Source organism: Mytilus trossulus, chromosome 2 (genome assembly GCF_036588685.1).
Source record: "Mytilus trossulus isolate FHL-02 chromosome 2, PNRI_Mtr1.1.1.hap1, whole genome shotgun sequence".
NCBI classification, from domain to species: Eukaryota; Metazoa; Mollusca; class Bivalvia; order Mytilida; family Mytilidae; genus Mytilus; species Mytilus trossulus.
In genome coordinates, this window is record NC_086374.1 from 101,711,959 (window position 1) to 101,734,987 (window position 23,029).

The 23,029-nt window shown below is 31.1% G+C and overlaps 1 protein-coding gene across 1 annotated transcript; it reads left to right on the top strand.

Annotated features, from left to right (window-relative positions):
• The first annotated feature begins 767 nt into the window (after positions 1-767).
• On the top strand, positions 768-22,373 carry LOC134708555 (uncharacterized). The gene is made up of 2 exons (XM_063569195.1): positions 768-1,448; positions 21,974-22,373. The coding sequence occupies exons 1-2, from the start codon at positions 1,090-1,092 to the stop codon at positions 22,035-22,037; spliced, it is 423 nt and encodes a 140-aa protein (XP_063425265.1). The 5' UTR covers positions 768-1,089; the 3' UTR covers positions 22,038-22,373.
• Positions 22,374-23,029: the final 656 nt, after the last annotated feature.

Consider the following 23,029-nt stretch of genomic DNA (forward strand, 5'->3'; position numbering starts at 1 on the left):
TGAACTCAAAATATCATTTGTGAAGACTAATCAGGGACGTTTTGGTATCAAAAAGCCGTCCAATGATTTTAAAGTTTTAAGGTTGAAGTGCTGAATTGAGCGAATAATACAATAATTTGAAGGATAGGTGTCTTATACCGTTTTAATCAAATACTTTCCAAATTGAGAATACGTCAGCATGCGATCTTTCATGATTTAATCTTAAAAAAAATAATTTAATATGTCCTGCAATGGTAATTTCATTGCGAAATAGGTTGTGATTACGTTTAAACTTAATCTGTATTCTCCACCTTAGTGGTTTGTAGCTAACCTCTAAACACTTTTTATTTATTAGATTTATATCATAACATAGCAAAACAGTTTCGTCAGACTCCAAGTGTAATCCACATAGATTCGTTACGGCTACATCGACACATCCCTAAAGCCAAATTAAATTAATTTGTTTGACTGAATCCCGGAAATTACTGGTTAAAAGAGTTAGATACTACTAACTAAGCTCTCTCTGGTTCATCAGTTGTATTAACTGCCAAAATATTAACAAATACGACGCCGTCTATTGAACAAGTGAATAAACCACTGACGCATGCAAGAGCAGAGAGTAATATTGAAATTAATTAATTGTGTGTCTAATTAAGATGCAATCTTTTCCTTATAGCAAGCCATATTTGGAAAAATATATCATATCCGATTGAACAGAACGTGGGACGGATTTTCAATATTCACTGATTTAAAACCTCCAACCAGTCAAATCCATGAGGAGATTCTCTGTATAGTATTTAATCCGTAGAATTCATTTATGAAATGACATTTGAGTAAGACCCTGACGTCGGAAAGGTGTGTATCGATAAATTTATCCAATAAAAAGCAGAAGCTTAGGTAAAAGATAGGTGATAAAAAAGAAAGACTTCATATCTCAGTTGTCGTGATAAAAGAAAGATTTATTGTTGAAACTTATCAGTTCTTGGGTATTAGCAGTTCAATCGGGGTGACTGATATAAAATCCGAGTTAAAACTTTAGGACATAAATAAATAACTTTATACAAATATCAGTAGGGAAGTTTTACTTATTTAGCGTGTGGACTTTTAGTAATGATGACAAATATTATTTCAACAGTTATGAAAACAGTTTGTTTAGTTTTAGTGATATCAAGTTTCGTTCATGCTGGATTTCTGGAAAACTTTTGTGCACAAAAATGCAACTTGGGTCTCGGCGGAAATCTATGTAGATGTAATGGATTTCATTTTGCCGGGAAACGGACGATAACTGACAAATATATAGAAAACAATCCAGATTCATATAAACCTTATACAATGGATAGGAACACTGCTCCTGCAGAGATAGATGTCCCATATTACCAAAATAATAAAGATCATTCAGTAAACAGATTAAGAGAAATGAAGTTAGCACAGACCTTTTTACGATGGCTAATGACATCAGGCGAAAGAAGGTAAGTCTCAATACCAAATTATATTTATATATAAATGATAAATTAGTTTTAGATTATTATTAGTGAAAGAAAATTTTAAATCAACTTGTATCTGCTTTCAGTTAAATTTAATATGGTATTATGCTTATAAGGAAAAATAAGTAGACATATACAATGCATTCGGTTTTCTCTTGTATTCTGACATTCCACTCTTATTTGTAATATCTCATTTCAAACTTGAAACATATCATGTTACTTTTCTCTGAACTTTAGCTTATTAAAGGACATTTAGCTCGATTCTAACAAAACACTAAATATTTGATGTCGTGCTTAATTTAAGTTTATAAACTTGGAGTGATTAACCTTGATGCAACAATTTCCAATAAAATGTAACGTTTATTTGTATATGCATCTAAATTTTCCAATAAATCAGTGTTTTTATTTGAATTAATATATACATACAAAGAACATTCAAAATTTCAAAATTGCCAAAGAACATATATAACTGCTCATATTCACTATTCACACACCGAATATTAATAAAATCGTTTCAAAACCTTCACCTTATTGGTTGTAAATTAAACGCTTATACTCAAGTGCTTATTTGAAACCCATAAAAAAGATTTAAACAAAAAATAGATTTATAACTTCAATATTTTTATTGATTAAATTACTCAAGTTTTTAAAACCATTCTCAAAAGGGAAAGAGTGGAAAAGAACGCACACCGGTTGTGTGATCTCTAAATAGACCGAAAATAAGAAAGTTGAGACAAGTCATGTAATATACCCATTTATACAACCAAACACACAACATTGATGACTTTTAAACGAACTAAAATATTACCCTTCTCCATTTTTGTAAGTGAACCGAAAAAGATAAGGGAGCCGTGCAGTTGATAAAATAGTGAGTCCATACCTATCTTTAAGTTCAAATCATTTCAAAAGGAAAAAGAATAAGTTGGCAAAAGAGTCGGAATGCTATTAATATTATTTACAATAATGTGAACGAAAAAAATTAGTTATGATTCTCAGACTATATGTGAATAAATATACATTTTTTTCAAAAATTTGCGATTGAAAATAAACCCGTGACTTTGAATAGTAATTACAGATTTTCAGAAAGGTGTCCTTTACCTTAGTTTTTATTTTACGAATACACACATATGATTAACAATGTTTATATTGTGATAAAGACTTTAATACACCTTTTATCAACTGTTTTAACAGGCACTTCAAAAGTCCCCCTTGAATGTTCACCGTATCGTCGTTTTTACAAGGTCAAATAACGTGTTACCTCTAAAGGAAATTTCTAATACTGATTTAATTACATGTTCAATGTAGATATATAACAAAACCTGTTTAGAATTGAATAAATTTCTTATCTATTTCCTATGTGTAAATATATATAACCAACTGCAAAATAATCCTTGTTCTATAATAGAAATTCCATGGTAATTAATTCTCTATTTTTCGTAAGAGTATAATCTACTAAACCTCCATTAGCAGATAATAAATTGATTCAATATCTTTGAATAGGAATGATATCATTACAATCATATAAAAAGTGTAATATAAAAAGTTAAAAGTAATAAGGAAATCCCAAATATCTATTAAAAACAGTCTTAATTAAGTGGAACCTGATTTTAATTGTAAAGTTTTCTGATATTCATTTTACCAAAAAAATAGAGAACGCAGTTGAAATCTCGCAGATTATTTGCAATTACAGTAACTGTCAGTTTATCTGTTTATTTACATTTGTCACATCTATGTTTTATCATTGTTTGGCTCTGAATAGTCTTTACTGTCGTAATTTATAAGGCCTTGTAAACTTGTTTGATTCCAATCAATCCAGACGTAACACGCTTCTGACGTACTCAATTTTAAACCTACTGCAGATTTTCTTATTTTCAGCAGAACATAGTTACGTACATTTCAATGAGTTTCATTTAAGTCAACGTACCAGTATTGAGTTCATTCGAAACACTTTATGTTTTTCCCCATGGTCGCGTGTATAATTAAAACAAATTAAACAAATTAAACATGTCTTTATCAGTTTTAAAGACAGTGGTTAAACAATTCTATGTAATTTTACATTATTCATCTAGGCATACGAGTAGGATTTTAATCCAAACACAAGCGTTCAACCTAGAAACCTAAATATTCGTTTAATGATTACAAGAATAGACGGTTTTCGTGTTTATTTTAACAATATTGTACATGCTAGATTTTGTGACTCTTAAAACTATTGTGATAACTATAAAAACAAAGGGTAATCTAAACTGTTGTATGGTGTGCATTACTTGAAACTACATGTTCTTTGTTGTAATATATTTACTTATTTCCCAGATAACTTAAAGTATCTCTTTGCATTATGTACAGGGACTTTATATATTAGAATAGAAAGTCCCTGATATGTAGGAAGAATATATCAACAAACAAGCACATTCAACTAATATGATAAGTACCTTAATTGATATTTTATTTCATATATATTTTAAGATATTCACTGACCCAACAACTGCTGTTCTACCCTTCATATATATCAATACAATGAAAAATGTCTAAAAAGTACGGATGTAACCCTATAGGTTGATTTGATATAAGCTAGAGAAGATAGGGCGTATTTGTTTTTCAAGGAATAGAATCAAATTGCAAAGAAAATGGAGAACTTCAGCCCATTCAGGTCCTCATATAATTGCATGGGAGTATTCCTTGATAACGATCTCAAGGTTACTTAATATTCTTTATTAAAACATTACAACAAAACATTCAATAAATATCAAATAGGTAGCATATATTACAAATATCGTCACGAATTATTTCATATTTGAAGAAATTAAGTATTGTATTAAAATAAATGAAAACTTCAATAAAGGCAGATCCGCACGTTCTTCATCGTCTAATTCGTTTTTACCTGGAAAAACAATCGATTACTAAAATGAAACGAAATACTAGATGCATCAAAAACAATTAAGAAAAACATTGTTTTACATTGCTTATCTTATTTCTAATTGAAAGTAAGTTTTATTTAGATGAACATTAGAAGTAATAAGCCAGATACAAGAATATAAATCCCCTATAAAGTATACGCCCTAGTTATGTGATTTCTAGTATTCTTTTCCATTCTCCTAGAGCCAAAATCACATGAAGTATATTCTAATACGGTTTTATTTTAATAATGCTCATATTAATTCCAGAAAGAAATTTTCAATGGAAAGTAATTTTTTTTTTAAATTATCTGTTTGAATTAGAAACATAGGTAATTTGTTGAGCATTCCCAAAAAGTAACTAAATCAAAATTACAATTTGATATCTTTAATTTATTTTTGATAGTTTTCATTCATGTACTTTGATTGATATGGATTAGGCCCAGTAACATCCATATGCACGTATGATTCATGTATTTCATGTGCATGTATTACTGAAAAGATAACGTTAAATCATACACATTTCAACCCTTTTTTTACTTTGTGCACTTTCTCTAAGTTAATTCCATTGCTCAGCTTTGGCCTTGCCCTGATAGTTCTATTGATCAGGATTGGTCTTGTAGTTTCAATAAACTCCGAACGACTTCTGTCGTATCCACCTTAGTAGTCCAGATGACTGTTTGCCCCTAATCAGACACACTTTGTTTCAAATAAGAAACCGTCATTGGTGTATAAGATTTATGTTAAGTTTTTTTCCGTTAGATAAATATTTAACTCATGACACCATCATTTAAAAGAGATCTTAATAATAATATGAGACCATGAGCTTGTTTAACTTTAAAGTTACACGTGCATAGGTATGCAATTAAAATTCCTATATATCTCAAGTAAAAGCGGTTACAGTTAGCTGAATTATTTACAAGATAAGTCACCACCTCACAATCCATTTATCAAATTAAACCCACTCTTAATGGTATTTTGGTGATGTCATTTCCGTTCCCAAATATCTATACACGCGTATGCAATTTAATGTCACGTAAGTCGATATAACAATACGAGTCTTGTTGTGACTATACGTAAACAGTTTGTGTCTGTCTTTGTTTTAAAAAATCCTATTTTGTTCATTGTTAATTCAACATAGTTCGCCTGCAGTCAATTATGTAATGTTAAAGTAAATAACCACTGAACAGATCTAAGTTGACTGCAAGCGAATGAGCTACACACAAACTAAATTCGACAAAGTTCATAAGCAAATTGTCCGAAAGACTGAACATATCTTAATCTTTAAAGAGATTGTCTGATCAAAAAAAAGTTTCAGTTAAACCTGATTTACTTACTAGTATAAATATAAATAAAGAAATATGTAAAATTAGCCTCTCTCTGAAATGATTTTAATATATTATCAGACCAAAATATGTGAACTTCAATTAAAATACAGTTCATATGTGTAAACTAAATTTAATAGGATCTGAAAACACTTCTACCTACTACTGTTTTTGGTTACTATCAAAATGTTCGCCTCCAATTTTGAATTAAGTAATGTATCTCCCTCATGCAAAGCTCTGATTCCTTCCATGCATTTTGCTATACTTTTTGGACCTTTTGGATTATAGCTCTTCATCTCATTTATAAGCTTTGGATTTCAAATATTTTGGCCACAAGCATCACTGAAGAGACATGTATTGTCGAAATGCGCATCTGGTGCAAGAAAATTGGTACCGTTAATTTTATAAGAGGTGAGTATTATCAAAACACAACCGGAGGATCACCAGCAGTAAATAAAACAGAAAATAGAACGTTGGAAGATTATTGTAAGCAAAGCATAGGCACATCATCTGAATTTCAATCAGTTTGATAACTATTTGCTGTTCATTTTCATGGTATCTGTTATGTAATAAATTTCCGTCTACATTATTTACATGTTCACCTCAAAAGTTAGTTCATGTAGACTTCAAAACAGAAGTTACATCACAGAATTAAGGAGTAAAAAAGTAAAATTGATACATGTAATGCAGGAAGATAAATTGATTCAATGCCGAATAAAGTAATTAAACAGTTATGTGGCTGCACGACTAATGTGTATCATAAGTTACACTCAACTGGAATAACATCATACGTCGGACATACCAATTAATTCTTATTGATACCACAGTCATCGTCATGTAGTGTATGGTTACACTTTGAGTGGAAACTAAATTTCATTTTTTTCCCCATTTGAGATCAATCACGTGGATAAGAAAATGCATAATACATCCTTATGCTTTCATCATGGCTATACTGAGTATCTAGTAATAGTAAAATGTATGCCTTCGTCACAAGTGGAACTTTAACTGCTTATCTTTTCAATTCTTTGAAGTCCCTCATGTTATAAATCTACTCACTAGATTAATGTTATTCATAAATCCAGAGTACGTCTTCTTATTAATAACAGGTGTTTTCTTATAAATCGAATTATGCGTAAATGGAAGGTACTTCGGACCCCTAATACATATTGTATAACATTACCAAAAAAGTCAACAGTAGTATTCAAAAGTAATTAAATCGTCTGAGAGAAAAAAAATCTGAGTTACAAACTAAATCCGAGGGAAAACCAAAATGTTTATACCAATAATTCATTATGTAAATCTTTTACAAGTACAAACCGAAAGGAAAATGTTTTTTTTTCTGTATATAGGTAATTGTGATATACTTAATTTTCTCTTTTGAATTGTTTTACATTGTCTTATCGGGGTCTTTTATAGCTGACTATGCGGTATGGACTTTGCTCATTGTTGAAGGCCGTACGGTGACCTATAGTTGTTAAAAAAAGAGGGACGAAAGATACCAAAGGGACAGTCAAACTCGTAAATCTAAAACAAACTGACAACGCCATGGCTAAAAATTAAAAAGACAAACAGAAAAACAATAGTACACATGACACAACATAGAAAACTAAAGAATAAACAACACGAACCCCACCAAAAACTAGGGGTGATCTCAGGTGCTCCGGAAGGGTAAGCAGATCCTGCTCCACATGCGGCACCCGTCGTGTTGCTTATGTGATTACAAATCCGGTAAATAGTCTAATTCGGTAGATCAAATTCATGAAAGGGAAGGGGATTGTAGTTACGACGTAAGGAACATATCCGATATCATTTGTGAAACGGTTATTCCATAACGGTCAACCAACTCGTGATGGCGTCCGTAAAATTTACGAAGGGATGATTTCAACTTCACCATTTGGAACTCTTGGTTTAATAGCTTCCTTGTGAGCAGTAACCCTCTATCAAGAAAATCATGATAGGAAATGTGTGTGTCATTTTGGTATTTTGTGGATAGTTGTCTCATTGGCAATCATACCACATCTTCTTTTTTATATGGATTTACTAAGGTAAATACGAATTCATAGAGCTGCAGATTTAATAGGTGCCCCAACGTAGTTGTTTGTTTTCTCAAAGTTGTCTTGTCTAAACCCAATTTATTCCTATATAGCAATAAAAGGTCATCAACTGTTTTTCATTTCAACTGATAACTTTCACACCAGTGTTATCACTAGGATCTCTTCTTCTTTATTTTATTAATCCAGCCACAAAGGACGTTTTATTATATTACAATCGAAGATTGGGTTATTGTTTATCTGTGTTATATCGTGATCTATTGTTGATTCTATGGTGCAACCTTGTGTGTTGCAGCTTGTTTAAAGATAGTGAATTCCTGATTGCTGTAGATTCCATTTAATTAAAATGTGGACGCTGACTAGAGCTACTCATCTGCAACTATCAAGGTCCCTGTTGCAACATTTGTAGATATAAAACATTACATTGTTCTTGTACTCTCGGCAATGGTTTGGGAAAAGTTTTATGATGCGAAAATGCACGATGTTATCATTTTTATGGCAACTATAGTTAGAAGCTTTATCTTTTATTTTTATCTTTTTTTCTTGTATTGGGATTGGCATGTTGTTTTTATAAAGAAGTATACAATATCGATTTGAGGTACACCCGTTTTTAGACAATTGAATACTGAAAGTGTAGTAGAGAATATTTAGTAAATGTTTAGGATAAAAAAATAATAATCTTGAAATGTAATGCTTTTAAATACACAGAGACAATGCTTTCAGAATTTTAATGTGCGTATTGTTTTGCGTTTATTTTTCTACATTGGTTAGAGGTATAGGGGGAGGGTTGAGATCTCACAAACATGTTTAACCCCGCCTCATTTTTGCGCCTGTCCCATGTCAGGAGCTTTTTTAGTCTTGTATTATTTTAATTTTAGTTTCTTGTGTACAATTTGGAAATTAGTATGGCGTTCATTATCACTGAACTTGTATATATTTGTTAGGGGCCAGCTGAAGGACGCCTCCGGGTGCGGGAATTTCTCGCTACACTGAAGACCTAATGGTGACCTTCTGCTGTTGTTTTTTACTTGGTCGGGTTATTGTCTCTTTGACACATTCCCCATTTCCATTCTCAATTTTATTTAACATACATTATAAATTGCCCTTGACAAACATTACTGCAATATATACTATTTCGATAAAAAAAAAATCGTAAGTATGGTATCATATGAAGTCTAAAATTTTAATAATATTCATATTTCTATTAAAATTTAAATCGGCATTTAATTTTTGGTGATGGCTCCCGAGATATAGACTTCCACTGAATGTCAAGCTTTGGACACTAGACACGAACACTAATAATTTCCAATATATTGTTGGTAATCTGTTTGCAATTAAAAAAATAAAATTAGATTTTCTAAAGGCTTGCGGCTTACCGGCCACAAAATGAAAATATTTCGTGTTTGATATATCTAGATTTAGTAGGTTGCTTTGGGTTATTAGGCTGTTAGTTTCTCCGTTGAATTGTTTCAAATGTTTCATGTCGGTTCTGTCTAGAGTCGACTTCACGGTTTGTGTTTTGTCACTGTTATGGTTGCTTATTTTAACTTTTGTGAATAGTTGTTCCATTCACAATCATACCACATCTCCTGTTTTATATTCAAAATCAGTCAGAATGTAACTTTTTGGGATTCGAGCGTCACTGATGAGTCTGTTGTAGACAAAACGCACGTCGTCTGGCGTAAAGACTAAAAATAGTCCTGGTATCTATGATGAGTTTATTTACAGACTTTTTTTACCATCTGTACCTTATGCGATAACAAGGCATTCACTAGAACTGTGAAATATAGACATCTTTAAAATTAGCATAGAGTATTTGTCGACTGATGACACATGAGACAAAATATATTGACTTGATCAAAAAGTTAGATGTCAACTGGTATAACTGTCTACTTCCCTAATTATAAAAACCGTGAGGGAAATATTTTTGTATTTGCAATAATTCACTTTACCCTTGCATTTCGCAAGAGTATTACATTGTATCAATATTTAGATGTTGATATCACTTTAGTAAAGATATGCAATATGGGATAGTTTGGTTATTTAAGATTGGATGAATATTTAATCAGTACTTAAGATAGGGGTTGTTTTGTAAACCTTAAAACAAATAAGTGAGAAAACTGAAGGTATTCCAGTTTAAAAATTCGATGCATTATTTAAAAGTGAACGCATATTCGAATATTTAGTAACTAATCTCAATTTGGGCGCCAGTGGAGCGTTATAAAAAATATGTACTTAATACACGTGAATGTCTATATCTATTCATCTTCGCTAGCCACTCCCGTTCTCGTAACCCTTAGCTAGCGAAGATGATATCTAATGAATGAACTAAAACACGCATGATTATGTTGTTATCGGACACATCCAATCTTTAAAGTGTTGATTACATTTTACTTTTGTATGTTTTGTTTTTTAAATTTGCTATATATATTTCAAATTGTCAATTATTATACATTTTCGAATATAAGGAGTTGCAATATTTATCATAATACATAGAAACAATGTTGATGTAAACATCTTCTAATATTAGCAGAAGTGAGACATATCGCTTTGTTAGGTATCTGATAGTTGAAGTCCAACCTTCGAATTTGTCATTTTTAGAACTTCTTATTTGTTTAAATTTACTTTTGTCCAATTTTTTATTAATTATTTAATATATTAAACTGTTTCGGTACGTCAAAAGTTCAAAATCTAGGTAGGAGTAAATATAATGAATGTCAATGTTTGCATAACCTTTGCCATGCTTTTATTTAATGTTAAATCCTCAGCGTGATATAAAACATTAAGAACTGCACCATTAATCCGTATTACGATGTGTTTTCGCCTTTCACAGAGAAAGGATATGGTACCTTACTTAATCCCAATGTAATTACTTCTAGAAAACCTTACCAATGTCATGATGTTACATGTGTTTATTGAAGATACCGTACAATATGGCTTTAAATAGGTGATAAATTAACAATTAGGTGATATTAATTCAATGTAAATAATTGTATTTTCCTATAGGTTTCATTTTTTTGTAGTTTTAAGATTATTCGTTCACATGAGCTTTATATTTAGCTTTCTCAGATAGTTGCGAATCAAAATTCTATTGATTTGTAGTAAAATTTATTTGAAATAACTATTAAAATTGCACAAAAATAGATTTGATAAGGCGTTTAGGTGAAAATTAAAAATACTATCATATTACATGAAAAACAATTGTTGTTAACGTAGGTTCCGTGGAATGCAACATATATAAAATACATGCAGAAGTTTGAAAATAACAATAATACGTATAAACAAATAACTACGATCAATATAGTCTGTTTTCAATTTTGCGACATTTGTTAATTTTTTGATAATATATAAAAATAAAAATATTTTTTTTTTTTTTTTTTTAAATTTTGTTCCAAAAGCTGTATATTGTTTATAAAACAAATTAGATCTTACTCATTTTTTACGATGTTTTGAGTAACGTTTTAAGAATTTTTATTTTTTAGAATATTGTTCAGAAATCATAGAACAATTTACATTTTATAACTGTTAAATATATTCAGGTTACTGATAACACAAAACCAGAAATTAACGATTTATTAGTACATGTAATAGACAACGCATCTTCAGACAACTAGTTTATTTAATCTCAACCATATTACAGAAATGGGTTAAATAGAAGACAACGTAACGCCGATTGCGATTCTTATTGTAATGTGTTTTAGTTTATTTGAGGGTTGTATATATATAAATATCTATATAGCTATTCAAAAATATAAGAACAATACTTTAACATTAAACATTATATATAAACAACAAAGGACCTCTTCAAATGAGCGTCTTTTATGACAATAGATTTTAAAGAACATACATTGTACCACCTCCACACAATGACAGTATAGTAGACTTCGATATGGAGTCTCTTTCTCTTTATTGCAAATGCAGCATATATTTATTCAGTACGATTTCAACGTTAACGAGACATTTAAAGACTGCAATAATCTCAAATTATTTTTTATGATTAATCATCTAGGCACTTTTTATCGAATATATCCTAATACATAAACCCCTGTATTTTACATATATGGGTTAAGAACAGAATACGTCATACAGATAATGTATGTGAAACAAACTGGTTATTTAAAGATATTACTCTAATTCTTTAAGCGAATTGTATAATCCTATCATGTTAATACCGAAGCAAAACCTGCTATGCTGATGATATCATCGATCACTAACCGTCCACGAACAATGGTATCGACTCATACAAACCTATGATATTGTTTTTGTTTATATATGACAAATAACAGTAGCCACCACAATTGTTGGATTAAGCATGCATAAGTTCGAGTGTTCAAACACCATTGATAAGTTTGGAAACACTTAGTCTTTCAAGAGGAATGTCTCTTGTAAACTTTTTCAGTATTTACAACACTAGCGGTCGTCAATATATTTAAAGGCGGAGATCCATAAACATGCAGAAATCATGCGTAAGACTATAACAACCAACGGAACAGATGAAAAAACAACTGCATTTATAGCTAGTTAAAACTCCCTTCACATAATATCAATTAGTGCTTCAGGTTTTTTTTATATATAGTTGTAGTAATAAACTATAATTTATAACTTTAAATGAAAAATATGTTACAACAGAGACACAGTACATTCTGATTAGAATGTAAAGTACGTGGCGGTTTATTTAATCGTTTTTTGAAATGTGATCATTGAAAACTTTACTTCAAAAAAAGTACTAGAAAAGATAGTATTTTGATTGATAATCTAGGTTTGGCATATTCCAGTATAGTATTTTACGAATGTACGTCAAACATTGACGATATAGATGTTTGCTTTGCCGAGTTGTACAAACATAAAAACGTTTTTTTTCTTGAGTTTTAAGGATGAAATCAGTGGTCCAGTTTTGATATCAAAGGTGATTAAAATGAAACGATTTTGTTATAATCATCAAATTGACAAATCGATAACTTAAAGGATTCCCGATTTGTTCAAAGACTGAAATCTGCTATTCTTCTTCTTTACCTCTAAGTTTTCTTCGATTAAGCACATATTATAATTTATCGGTGCTTGACATGGACTCTCTATGACTTGTATATGTTTATTTGGGACATGTATTGCTTCTTCTACTTTTATGATTCTACTTTCACTATGAAGTGACCGCCTTCAATTCGTTGAAGTGTATGCTACTTTTTTCTGCATATTACACATCATTACAGTGAATGAATGTAGATTTAAGTGTTAACAACTGCTTAGAATGACCTGATAACTCAATCATACTATTGTTCAGTGGTACCATCTAGACAGTTCCAGGTTTTTAACCTTCATGGATAGAATGATTGCTGACATATTTGCATTCTGCAATGTTGACTTGGAAAGATAGCGAATACATATTTCGTGACTGTCTGATTAGTAAAACCAATCTGTTCGTTTTTGGTATAGCTGTTACGAAATTTTGCCGAACATGATATGATGTGCTTCTGTTCATCTAACTGCTAGGTCTCTTCACTAAAACAATGTCACTTACACTGGTTTTGTTTCTTTGTTTGTTAGTTACAGCCCTTTTGGTACCCTGTAAGGTTCATGGTCCCTAAATTAACAAACATACTCTAGCGATAAACTTAGAAAAAATAGACGTGCCTGTACCTTGACTTGGCTGGAACTTTTAAAGTTCTTGCGTAGTAAACAAAATGATCTATTTGCTTTATTAAATATTTTGTTAATGTGGCGCTGCCATTTTACATCAAAATTTAATGTAACCCCAAAGAATTTTACGTCATTTATTTGTTAGGGGTATGACCATGTTTCTGGAAGTTGTGTGCAAGTATGTTTTTAAATAGACATAGCACCTGTCTAGATGAAAAAGTAAAATAACAAAAACACTGAAGTCCGAGGATAGTTCATAATCAAATGGAAAAATCTAAAATTAAAACACATTAATCGAATGAACAACAACTGTCATACTACTGACTTTGTAAGGCATTCTCAAATGTAGAAAATGGTGGATTGAACCAGTTTATTATAGCGCGAAACCTTTCACTTGAAAGACGAATTTGCTAATGTTTTCAATGGTAACTATTGTTTCTTGATTGTTTTTATAGGTTTTTCAACCATTATTAGATTATTAGATTTAATAATCAAACGTTCAATTGTACCATCTAGCAAAAGTCGTATAAAGAAATGTAAGCCATCTGGTGTAACATTTATCGATAATAAAACCTTGAATGGCTCAAAACTAGAACATTGGGCATATGAAATTTCACGGGTACATATCCTGGGGTATCTCCCTCTATAATAACTGATTGGGTACGAAGTGATAACAATCTTTGTATCCATGCAAGTTTTTCACACCTCTCTATCGCACAGATATTTAGTTTGTGTTTAAGTACTAACATTATGAAAGGCTTTGCTCATTGTTGAAGGCCGTACGGTGACCTATAATTGTTAATGTTTGTGTCATTTTTGTCGTTAGTGGATAGTTGTCTCATTGGCAATTATACCACATCTTCTTTTTTATATTGTAAGGAAATCCAATTGTTATACATTTATTTGTTTTGAGTTTTTCCTTTTCTATAAAAACAAGGCTGTATCAACTGTTTTTTAGTGAAATTATTTTAAAAGTTAAAGTTTTAAAAACAATTCTCTTTAATTTAAGATTCACAACATCGATAAGGAAAGCCTAAATGATAAGTGCTATGCTTATCACCTCTCTCTGTTGAAAAAAAAACCACTATCTAACAAATATGTTTGGCGCATCTGAGTATTTATGTTAATTTTTTTTATATTTTCCTTTATATTTTTTTTACAACTTAAGCTGCTTTAAAGTTACATTTCTGTTCGGTGTCAATTAATATTTTTAATAGAACGAAATCTTTGATTGTTCGGAACAAAACCAAATAATTGTTTCGTTTTAATGACATTTTCACCGTAAAGTAATTTGTTTCAGCCCCCGCGACCTTACGGCAGGATAACAATTCTTATCCAGATTAAAAAAATCAAAAAAATCGTGTTTAACGAAAACATTGCACTGTGGTATTTGCGTGCAGCACGTAGATAGACAACTGCTTGAACCTTTCAAATATGTTCACAGCATAATAAAAATCACAATAACTCCTTTAATGATTTCATTGAAAATAGCAAACATCGCGTGAAGGTAAATTATAATTAATTAAGGGTAATGAATATACCTTGCCGACTTGTTTAAAGTGTTGTAACCGCAGCCATTTTGGCTATTTATACTTCCGGAAAAACTTGAATTATTTATTTATCTTGAAGCGTTTCTTATCAGTGTGAATCTTTGTAATTACAACGTCATTTTATACAATGACGTATGCTGTGCTGCGTGAAAAAAAATCAACGTGATTTAATAATTTTAATATCAGAGTGTTGGTTCAAATAATTTTTCATTGTTCATCAAAATGATTTCTGTTGGTCAACCACGGTTGTTTGACAAGTAACACAACGGATGTCACTATTGGAACAAATAAAGACAACAGCAGTTTACCGCTGTTTGAAATTCATAAACCGATTAAGAAAAAAAAAATAAAAATCTGGTTAAAAACTAAAACTGAGGAAACTGCTAACTCCTTCCGAGCACCTGAGTTCACATCGAATTGTTCTATGGAATTCGTGGTGATCCCTTATTACTTTTCTTTCGAATTGTTGTTTTTAGTGGTTGGCAAGTTGTGTTTTTTAACATATTATTAACTATACTTTTTGCATTACAGTGGTTTTGTTTTCAATTGGTATCTTTTAGTTACTTTGTTTTATCAAATATTTCGTCAGTTCGTCATAATAATGCTGGATGTGTACATTTTTGTCATTTTATAGTTCATATTTTGAGAATGATATTTTATGACCGATTATGAAAATATATGATTCAGTGATGTTATTTAAACCAGTGTGTTGAGTTGCATAAGATTTTAAGTATCAAATTGGTTTTTTTTCTCTCCAATTTCTATACGTTCCTTGATATTAGAATACTACTGAAAAAAATTTGTACAGAAGATTAATGTTTTATTAGATGATTGAATTGTTAGTAAAAATCACTTTTTGACCTCAATGTTGATTACATTGAATTCCAAATTTATGTCTCTTGGAGATAACAGATAATATTTGGGAACCAGTCCGTGAACAAAACAAAATATATATGTCTATATCCATTTTATGTGCTTCTTTGTTACATGTTTGTTTGTATTTATGGTGATTGAGATTATTACACAGTGTTGTTTCTGTACCCCTATTTTTGACATTTTTTTATATTTGCGTCTGTTTATTTGGTTAAAACATCGTTGTCGAAATAATGGAATTGGATGCGACTGTCATACAAGTGAGAGGTTAAGCTAGCGATATAAACGAGGTTCTATCCATAATTTTCTACAAAGTAATAGTCTGTACCAAGTTAGGAATATGATGACAATTGTTATTCTTTCGTTTGATGTGTCGTTAGAAGTCCTTTAAAATAGTGAGGTTTACGCTAGGCTGCTAGTCAATTGCAATTAGTTTATACATATTTATTTATAGTGGATTGGGAAACAAGTTCTTTAACTTATATTAATCCCTTTCCACTTTGCGGGTGCGAGTGCTGCCTTGTAGCGGCATTAGCCTACTCTTTTTCGAAATCTACAAGGGTGTCTTTAATGTGCAAGAGATGTGGCTCTCTCGTAACACGGGCCAGCCATTTATCGTCCCCGTCCGACGGACTATCATCGTTTCCTCAAGACCATACTCGCAAATGGTGTCAAGGGAGAGCCGAAAATTGAGTTCCTGAAATTTTCATCCCAAACGGGAATCGAACCAGGAACCTTTGTGTTAGTAGTCCGATGCACTAACCACTACACCATTTGCAATTGTCTTGATCACATGGATTCAAATACAATCATAGACATGTATTGCAATCATAAAAGTGTATTAAAGTGTGAACAATGACGAAAGGATAAAAATGCAAATTTATTCGTGTACTGGTCAATGTTATATTCGTTTTATTACAACAGGGATGAATAATAAAACATTAGATTTTTTTTAATCTTGAATAGACTTGGACTCCTGTTATAAAACATGGGATTGTCTGTAAAGTGTTTTATTATTTTCATAATTTTCTATTTGTATTTTTAAACGCTTCAAGTTTGAATAATATTAACTATTATCGTCTATTCCGATTCACTATACAAAAAAATATGATATAAGAAAGACCAATATCACCAAAAATTAATAAGGAAAGACCTAGACAAGACATGGTGTAAAGGCCCTAAATTATATCATTATTTCCCCTGTATTAATTGTTTGAATCACCATAATTGCTATTGAATATTACATGTTGTATAAAAAATTGTGTATATTGAATTTACAGTCTATAAGCGTTTATCATTCCTCGTAGGTATAAAGCTCTTTTTAATCTGATAACACTTTCGATCGACATTACTATTATATATATATATTATTTCTAGAACTGTTTCATAAACCTACTTAATTTTATATGTTGAGCAGGGGATCTAAACTATCAATATAGGAATTCAATCACATAATAGATTATGTACATCAAGGGTGTTGAAGGCCGTGCATTGACCTATAATGGTTTACTTTTTTAAAGTGTTATTTGGATGGAAAGTTGTCTCATTGGTACTCACACCACATCTTCCTATATCTATTTGGGCTATAATTTCATCTAAGATCACTTTCAGTCACATGTTTCTTTTCGAATACATCGTTGACTTTCAAATATTTGGCTTTGAGTTCTCCTTAAATTTTTAAAGTGTAATTTTCATTGTTTAATAGCTGTATCCACAAAAACATACATGTATCAATAACTGTGTCTTAAGTAATTACATAATTACTAAAAATAGTCCAAAATGTACAACTGTTATTCTTCATCGGCTACCCAGTATATTAAAGTACATATTTGTTGGGGTTTTTTCATTTGCCCATGAACTTAATATTGATACACATTGTATGCATAACATTTCTATTCTTATAACTAAACGAATAATATGTTACATATAAAATTACAACTTTATGAGGATCTCGTACCATTTCTATATTGCTTCAAATCGGCTGTATTTTACCTGGCACCAGAAAGGCTTACAACCAACCATTCCATTTTCACCCACTTCTACACACTTCATCGTTATGTAGTTACCATATAGTTATTATTGTAATCATTTGATTACAGAATTATAAGTTAAACCGCAACATTATTGAATCAGTAACAACATCAATAATATTATACGATAATTTCTAGAAAATAACTAATTTCCATGTTTTGATTTGTCAGGTACAAATTCCATCATGTTAATTTCAAATTGATGTCACGATTTTAATTTGGTGAGGGTCCTAATGTTTTCAATACATTAAGCTGGCTGTTTTATATTCAATCGTTCTTCTTTTACACCAGTTTTTACACTTCTGATAATTATTCTTTTGTATAAAATGCCATTGTTTAAAGGGGGAATTGTTAAATAGTTTTTTTTAACTATATAACTAGTATATATTGTTTAGGGGCCAGCTGAAGGACGCCTCCGGGTGCGGGAATTTCATGCTACATTGAAGACATGTTGATGACCTTCTGCTGTTGTTTTTTCATCTGGTCAGGTTGTTGTCTCTTTGACACATTCCCCATTTCTATTCTCAATTTTATTATCTAAATTTCTCCAAGTAAGGCGCATTTTGCTTCTGTTTGTCTTCTGTTCTTGTCGTTGTCGTTAAAATCAACCCGAGACTTTGCCTGATGAAGTTGGAATCTTACCTTCTTTGTTGTAGAAATCAACCCGAAGTCAACCTTACCTTAATATTTTCTAAAACGGAGCAACTGTTACGGATAAATATAGAAAATTATGTTACAAATGTTTATCAAGGGAGTACGAAAATTTTACCATGTGCTATGCTGATCTGATACATTTAGAAAAAAAAATGATAAATGCTTTGAACGTTAACACTGTCTTATTTAGCAGCTAAATCGAAAATATAAATATATATATAACATACAATTATTGTAAATAACAAATTACGCGCAATTAATACGAATAAAAACAATACACACAAAGCACGCAAATGTAATGCGCCTTATTGCCAAGCTTTTGAAACCACAAGACTAAGAATAAATATGAACCTCTATCGGAATTTAATAAGAATTAAAAATTAAAGCATTTAGATTTGATTTTAATTTATTCAATTGTAAATGCAGGAGTCGTGCAACTTCACACTTTCTCTATACATTTCAAACGATGTTTTACATTAAGATACCGAAGAAGGTAGATACTATGATTGTGTGTATATGGGAAAAGTATATACAGATCTCTCTAATGAGTAGGATATCGACTGGGCATAAACTATGATATATTCTCTTACAAACATCTGAGACAATAATTAGATTGGTTATCTATACAGTGAAGGTCTTGTCACGTTCTAACTAGTAGCATCAATAAATTTGAAGATTTTCTGTTTATTCCAGGACGTTTTTAAGAGTATAAACTTATGCATGTACAAGCTGTACGTCAAAAAATCAGAATATTATTTGGTAAATTTATTCAACGTTTTGCTGATAGTCTTCGGTTGTTCCTTGTACATGTTTGTATACGTACAGGATTGCACTTAGTTCATAATCTTCAGTGAGATAACAAGACAATTAAATTTGGCTAAAACGAACTTGCTATTTTATGTTCATATCTTGACTTACATCTAGAAATTGACAATGAGGGTCGGTTGAAGACAAAACTTTACGACAAAAGAGATGATTTCAGCTTTCCAATTGTGAACTTTCCATTTCTAAGTAGCAACATTCCAGCAGCACCTGCATACGGGGTATATATCTCCCAATTGATACGATATTCCCGTGCTTGCATTTCCTATCATGATTTTCTTGATAGAGGTTTACTGCTCACAAGGAAGCTATTAAACCAAGAGTTCCAAATGGTGAAGTTGAAATCATCCCTTCGTAAATTTTACGGACGCCATCACGAGTTGGTTGACCGTTATGGAATAACCGTTTCACAAATGATATCGGATATGTTCCTTACGTCGTAACTACAATCCCCTTCCCTTTCATGAATTTGACCTACCGAATTAGACTTTTTACCGGATTTGTAATCACATAAGCAACACGACGGGTGCCGCATGTGGAGCAGGATCTGCTTACCCTTCCGGAGCACCTGAGATCACCCCTAGTTTTTGGTGGGGTTCGTGTTGTTTATTCTTTAGTTTTCTATGTTGTGTCATGTGTACTATTGTTTTTCTGTTTGTCTTTTTCATTTTTAGCCATGGCGTTGTCAGTTTGTTTTAGATTTACGAGTTTGACTGTCCCTTTGGTGTCTTTCGTCCCTCTTTTTGTAACTTTTTTTTGGACAATTTTATCTCATATGATACGAAAATGTTGTTTTTATAAACTTGAAAAATATGTTTTTGGCTTTACAACCGTTCGGGATCAAGCACTCCAATTGAAGGATTGTTTTTCAAGGATTTGCTTCACATGTTTTTATTATTAGAGTCTTAATATAATCATAATACTAATTTCTTATCGTACACGAGGACTGCAACGGTGATTATTTGAATTCAATGTAGATTTTATTTTTGTCAACCAGTTCCGGATTTAGAAAAGACATCTGTTCAGCCTTCTATCTTACAGATAATTAATTCATTATGTAATAAAACTGGATTTGAAATATAAATAAGGCTGAGGTTATCATATAAAGTAATAAAACACCTTTTTATTCATCTTGTTTTGTATTTTTGTCTCAATAGTGCTTGATACTGTATCAAATTACAAACTAATTAAATAATGAATTAATTTGAGTTGATATAGCATTGTTGAGATGAGTACCAATATTATCACACATAATGACAATTGTGTACATTTCTATTTGTTTTAATTTCCCCGGCGAGTTTTTAAACAGATCGAGCGATAAAACACACTGATGTATAGTAGTTTTCGATATTATTTAATTATCTAATTATTGAAGATTTCCTCCCAATAAATGAAATATGTTCGTAACGTGTGTTTCATAAAGTACTTTCGATAAAAGATGAAAGAAAATTGTGACATTAGTTGTACTGGTTTAAGATAGTGTATCATTAATCATTCGTCTAAATGAGTTCTATCAAAAAAATATCAAGCATGAAATACTCGGTTTTCATGACACTTAACTGATTTTGTCTACAAATGTAATCTTACATACAATTGCAAGTTTGTATGTTAAAAAGTCAGAACAAACTAAATGTTATACATGAAAGTTCTTAATTATTTGTTATTAGCAACAAACTGTCAGGGTTTTGAACCAATCGCTCCCACAGATTTTACTTGTGAGCTTGAATGTAATATTTGGGCCTGAACATGATGCTTATGATGGAAAAAATATTAAATCGCCCATTTGTTGCCCATCTCCTGATTTTATTGGTTAGCAATGCTTATTGTTACTTTTTTGATAGGCAATACACAAGGATAATAGTCCACTTAAGTAAACAGGAAAACTTAGATAGTTATAATATATTTGATATGTACATATTTAAGTATAGACGTTATTAAATAAATATCCCTGTCAGTTCCCAATACAAAAAAAAAAAAAGAATCCCGAAGTGATAATAATAAGGTTGAAAAAATGCACAGAACATTGAATTGTTTTACATTGTTATTGGGGCCTTTTATAGCTGACTATGCGGTATGGGCTTTGCGCATTGTTGAAGGCCGTACGATAACCTATAGTTGTTAATGTTTGTGTTATTTTGGTCTTTTGTGGATAGTTGTCTCATTGGCAATCATACCACATCTTCATTTTTATGTTGAACAAAATGAATTGGGTATAAGACAGAGATTTGATTTTTTTAATATTGAAACTAACACAAAAGGAATAATCGACGAAATAATTTTCTTTTATTCAGCTGACTAGTAGTTTTGTCCATAGCAGTGGATTGAAACGCCATTAAGGGACCCTTTATTAATTTTATTGGGATGATTACGACTGACGGTAATCGTATGTATATACCATGCCAAGAAATTGCCTCCGTTGAAATTCTGCAAATATCCCATAGAGCAAATTACATGGATGATTAATATTGACCATTTGGTATGTGGCTGTGTTCTTAGCGACACGTACATGAAGGTCATAAATTAATTTGTTGAATGAAATTAAATCTGTTTCTACTAATGGGTGCCTTAAAAGGTCCACCGGAATTTTTAGCTAGGATTTCTTGGCATGTATTATATTTATATTAACGCTGCAGTTTAAGACTAATGTATACTAAATTTTGTTTCTATCTTTCTTTTGCAGACAAGAAGACCCACATGAGGCTTTCTTTGGTTACCAAGGCGACAATCCAATCGGAGAATCTTAACCGAACGTTGTGATGTTTTGTTGGAGAACCATTGGTGTAAATCATATCTGCTTTAACTTGGCGTATAATTTTTTACAAAATGATTTGAACATTTAGCAAGACTATCGAAGATGTAATTAGAGTGAGCGGAAGTAAACTGGTTGTGATATTTTACCGGTTTTCATCACAAGCAGGAATTTTGTTATATTTTCCCTGTCATTAGGCATTGATAATTTGTTTGTTCAAACTCAGAAACAAGATAGACCATTACTACACATAAAAAACAATGTATTTTGTAAACATTTTCCTTTGTTATATACAGTTTTAGAATGTATTTTGAATTAAAATTGAAATGAAGCTTATTTCAAAAACATTGATCGAAGTCAAAACGGAAGTGACGAGGCTATACCTCTTGCGAATTTATCTCACAAAGGCATATTTCATCAATTTTTCTTATTTTAGCAAAATTACAACATAACGATTCTTTACTTCAAAAGGGCTATGAATTCGTTACAAATGTTCCAATATAGTTCTTAAAAAGTAACTATTTGTGGTAAATTATTGTATCGTTATTTCTCTTGTCTGTATAAAATTGATAATAACTTCCATATTTTGTTCAATATTTAATTTATTTGACATTAAAATTTGTTTTATTGATAGTGCTCTGCTCATTTAAATACAAACCATTGCCAAAACACTATTGTGCGCGATACCCGGGGGAAAAAAGTAACAATTTGCTTATAACATTTATGATAAAAAAAAAATCTCAAGTTATTGTGAAAAACGCGAGAAATGTATATTTCTGAGTGTTTTAAAACACCATGAAAAAACGTGGGAACAGCACGTTCGTGACTCACAGTTTTATCGTTAAGAGCTAGTCATCAAACTGTTTATAGAATTTTTGAATGTTCTTCCATTTAAAAAAATATATTCCCTGAGAAATAAGAAATATTGCTATGAATAATCATTGTCTGAACGAAGCAGCAATAATTTGAAATGTATTACCAGTACAG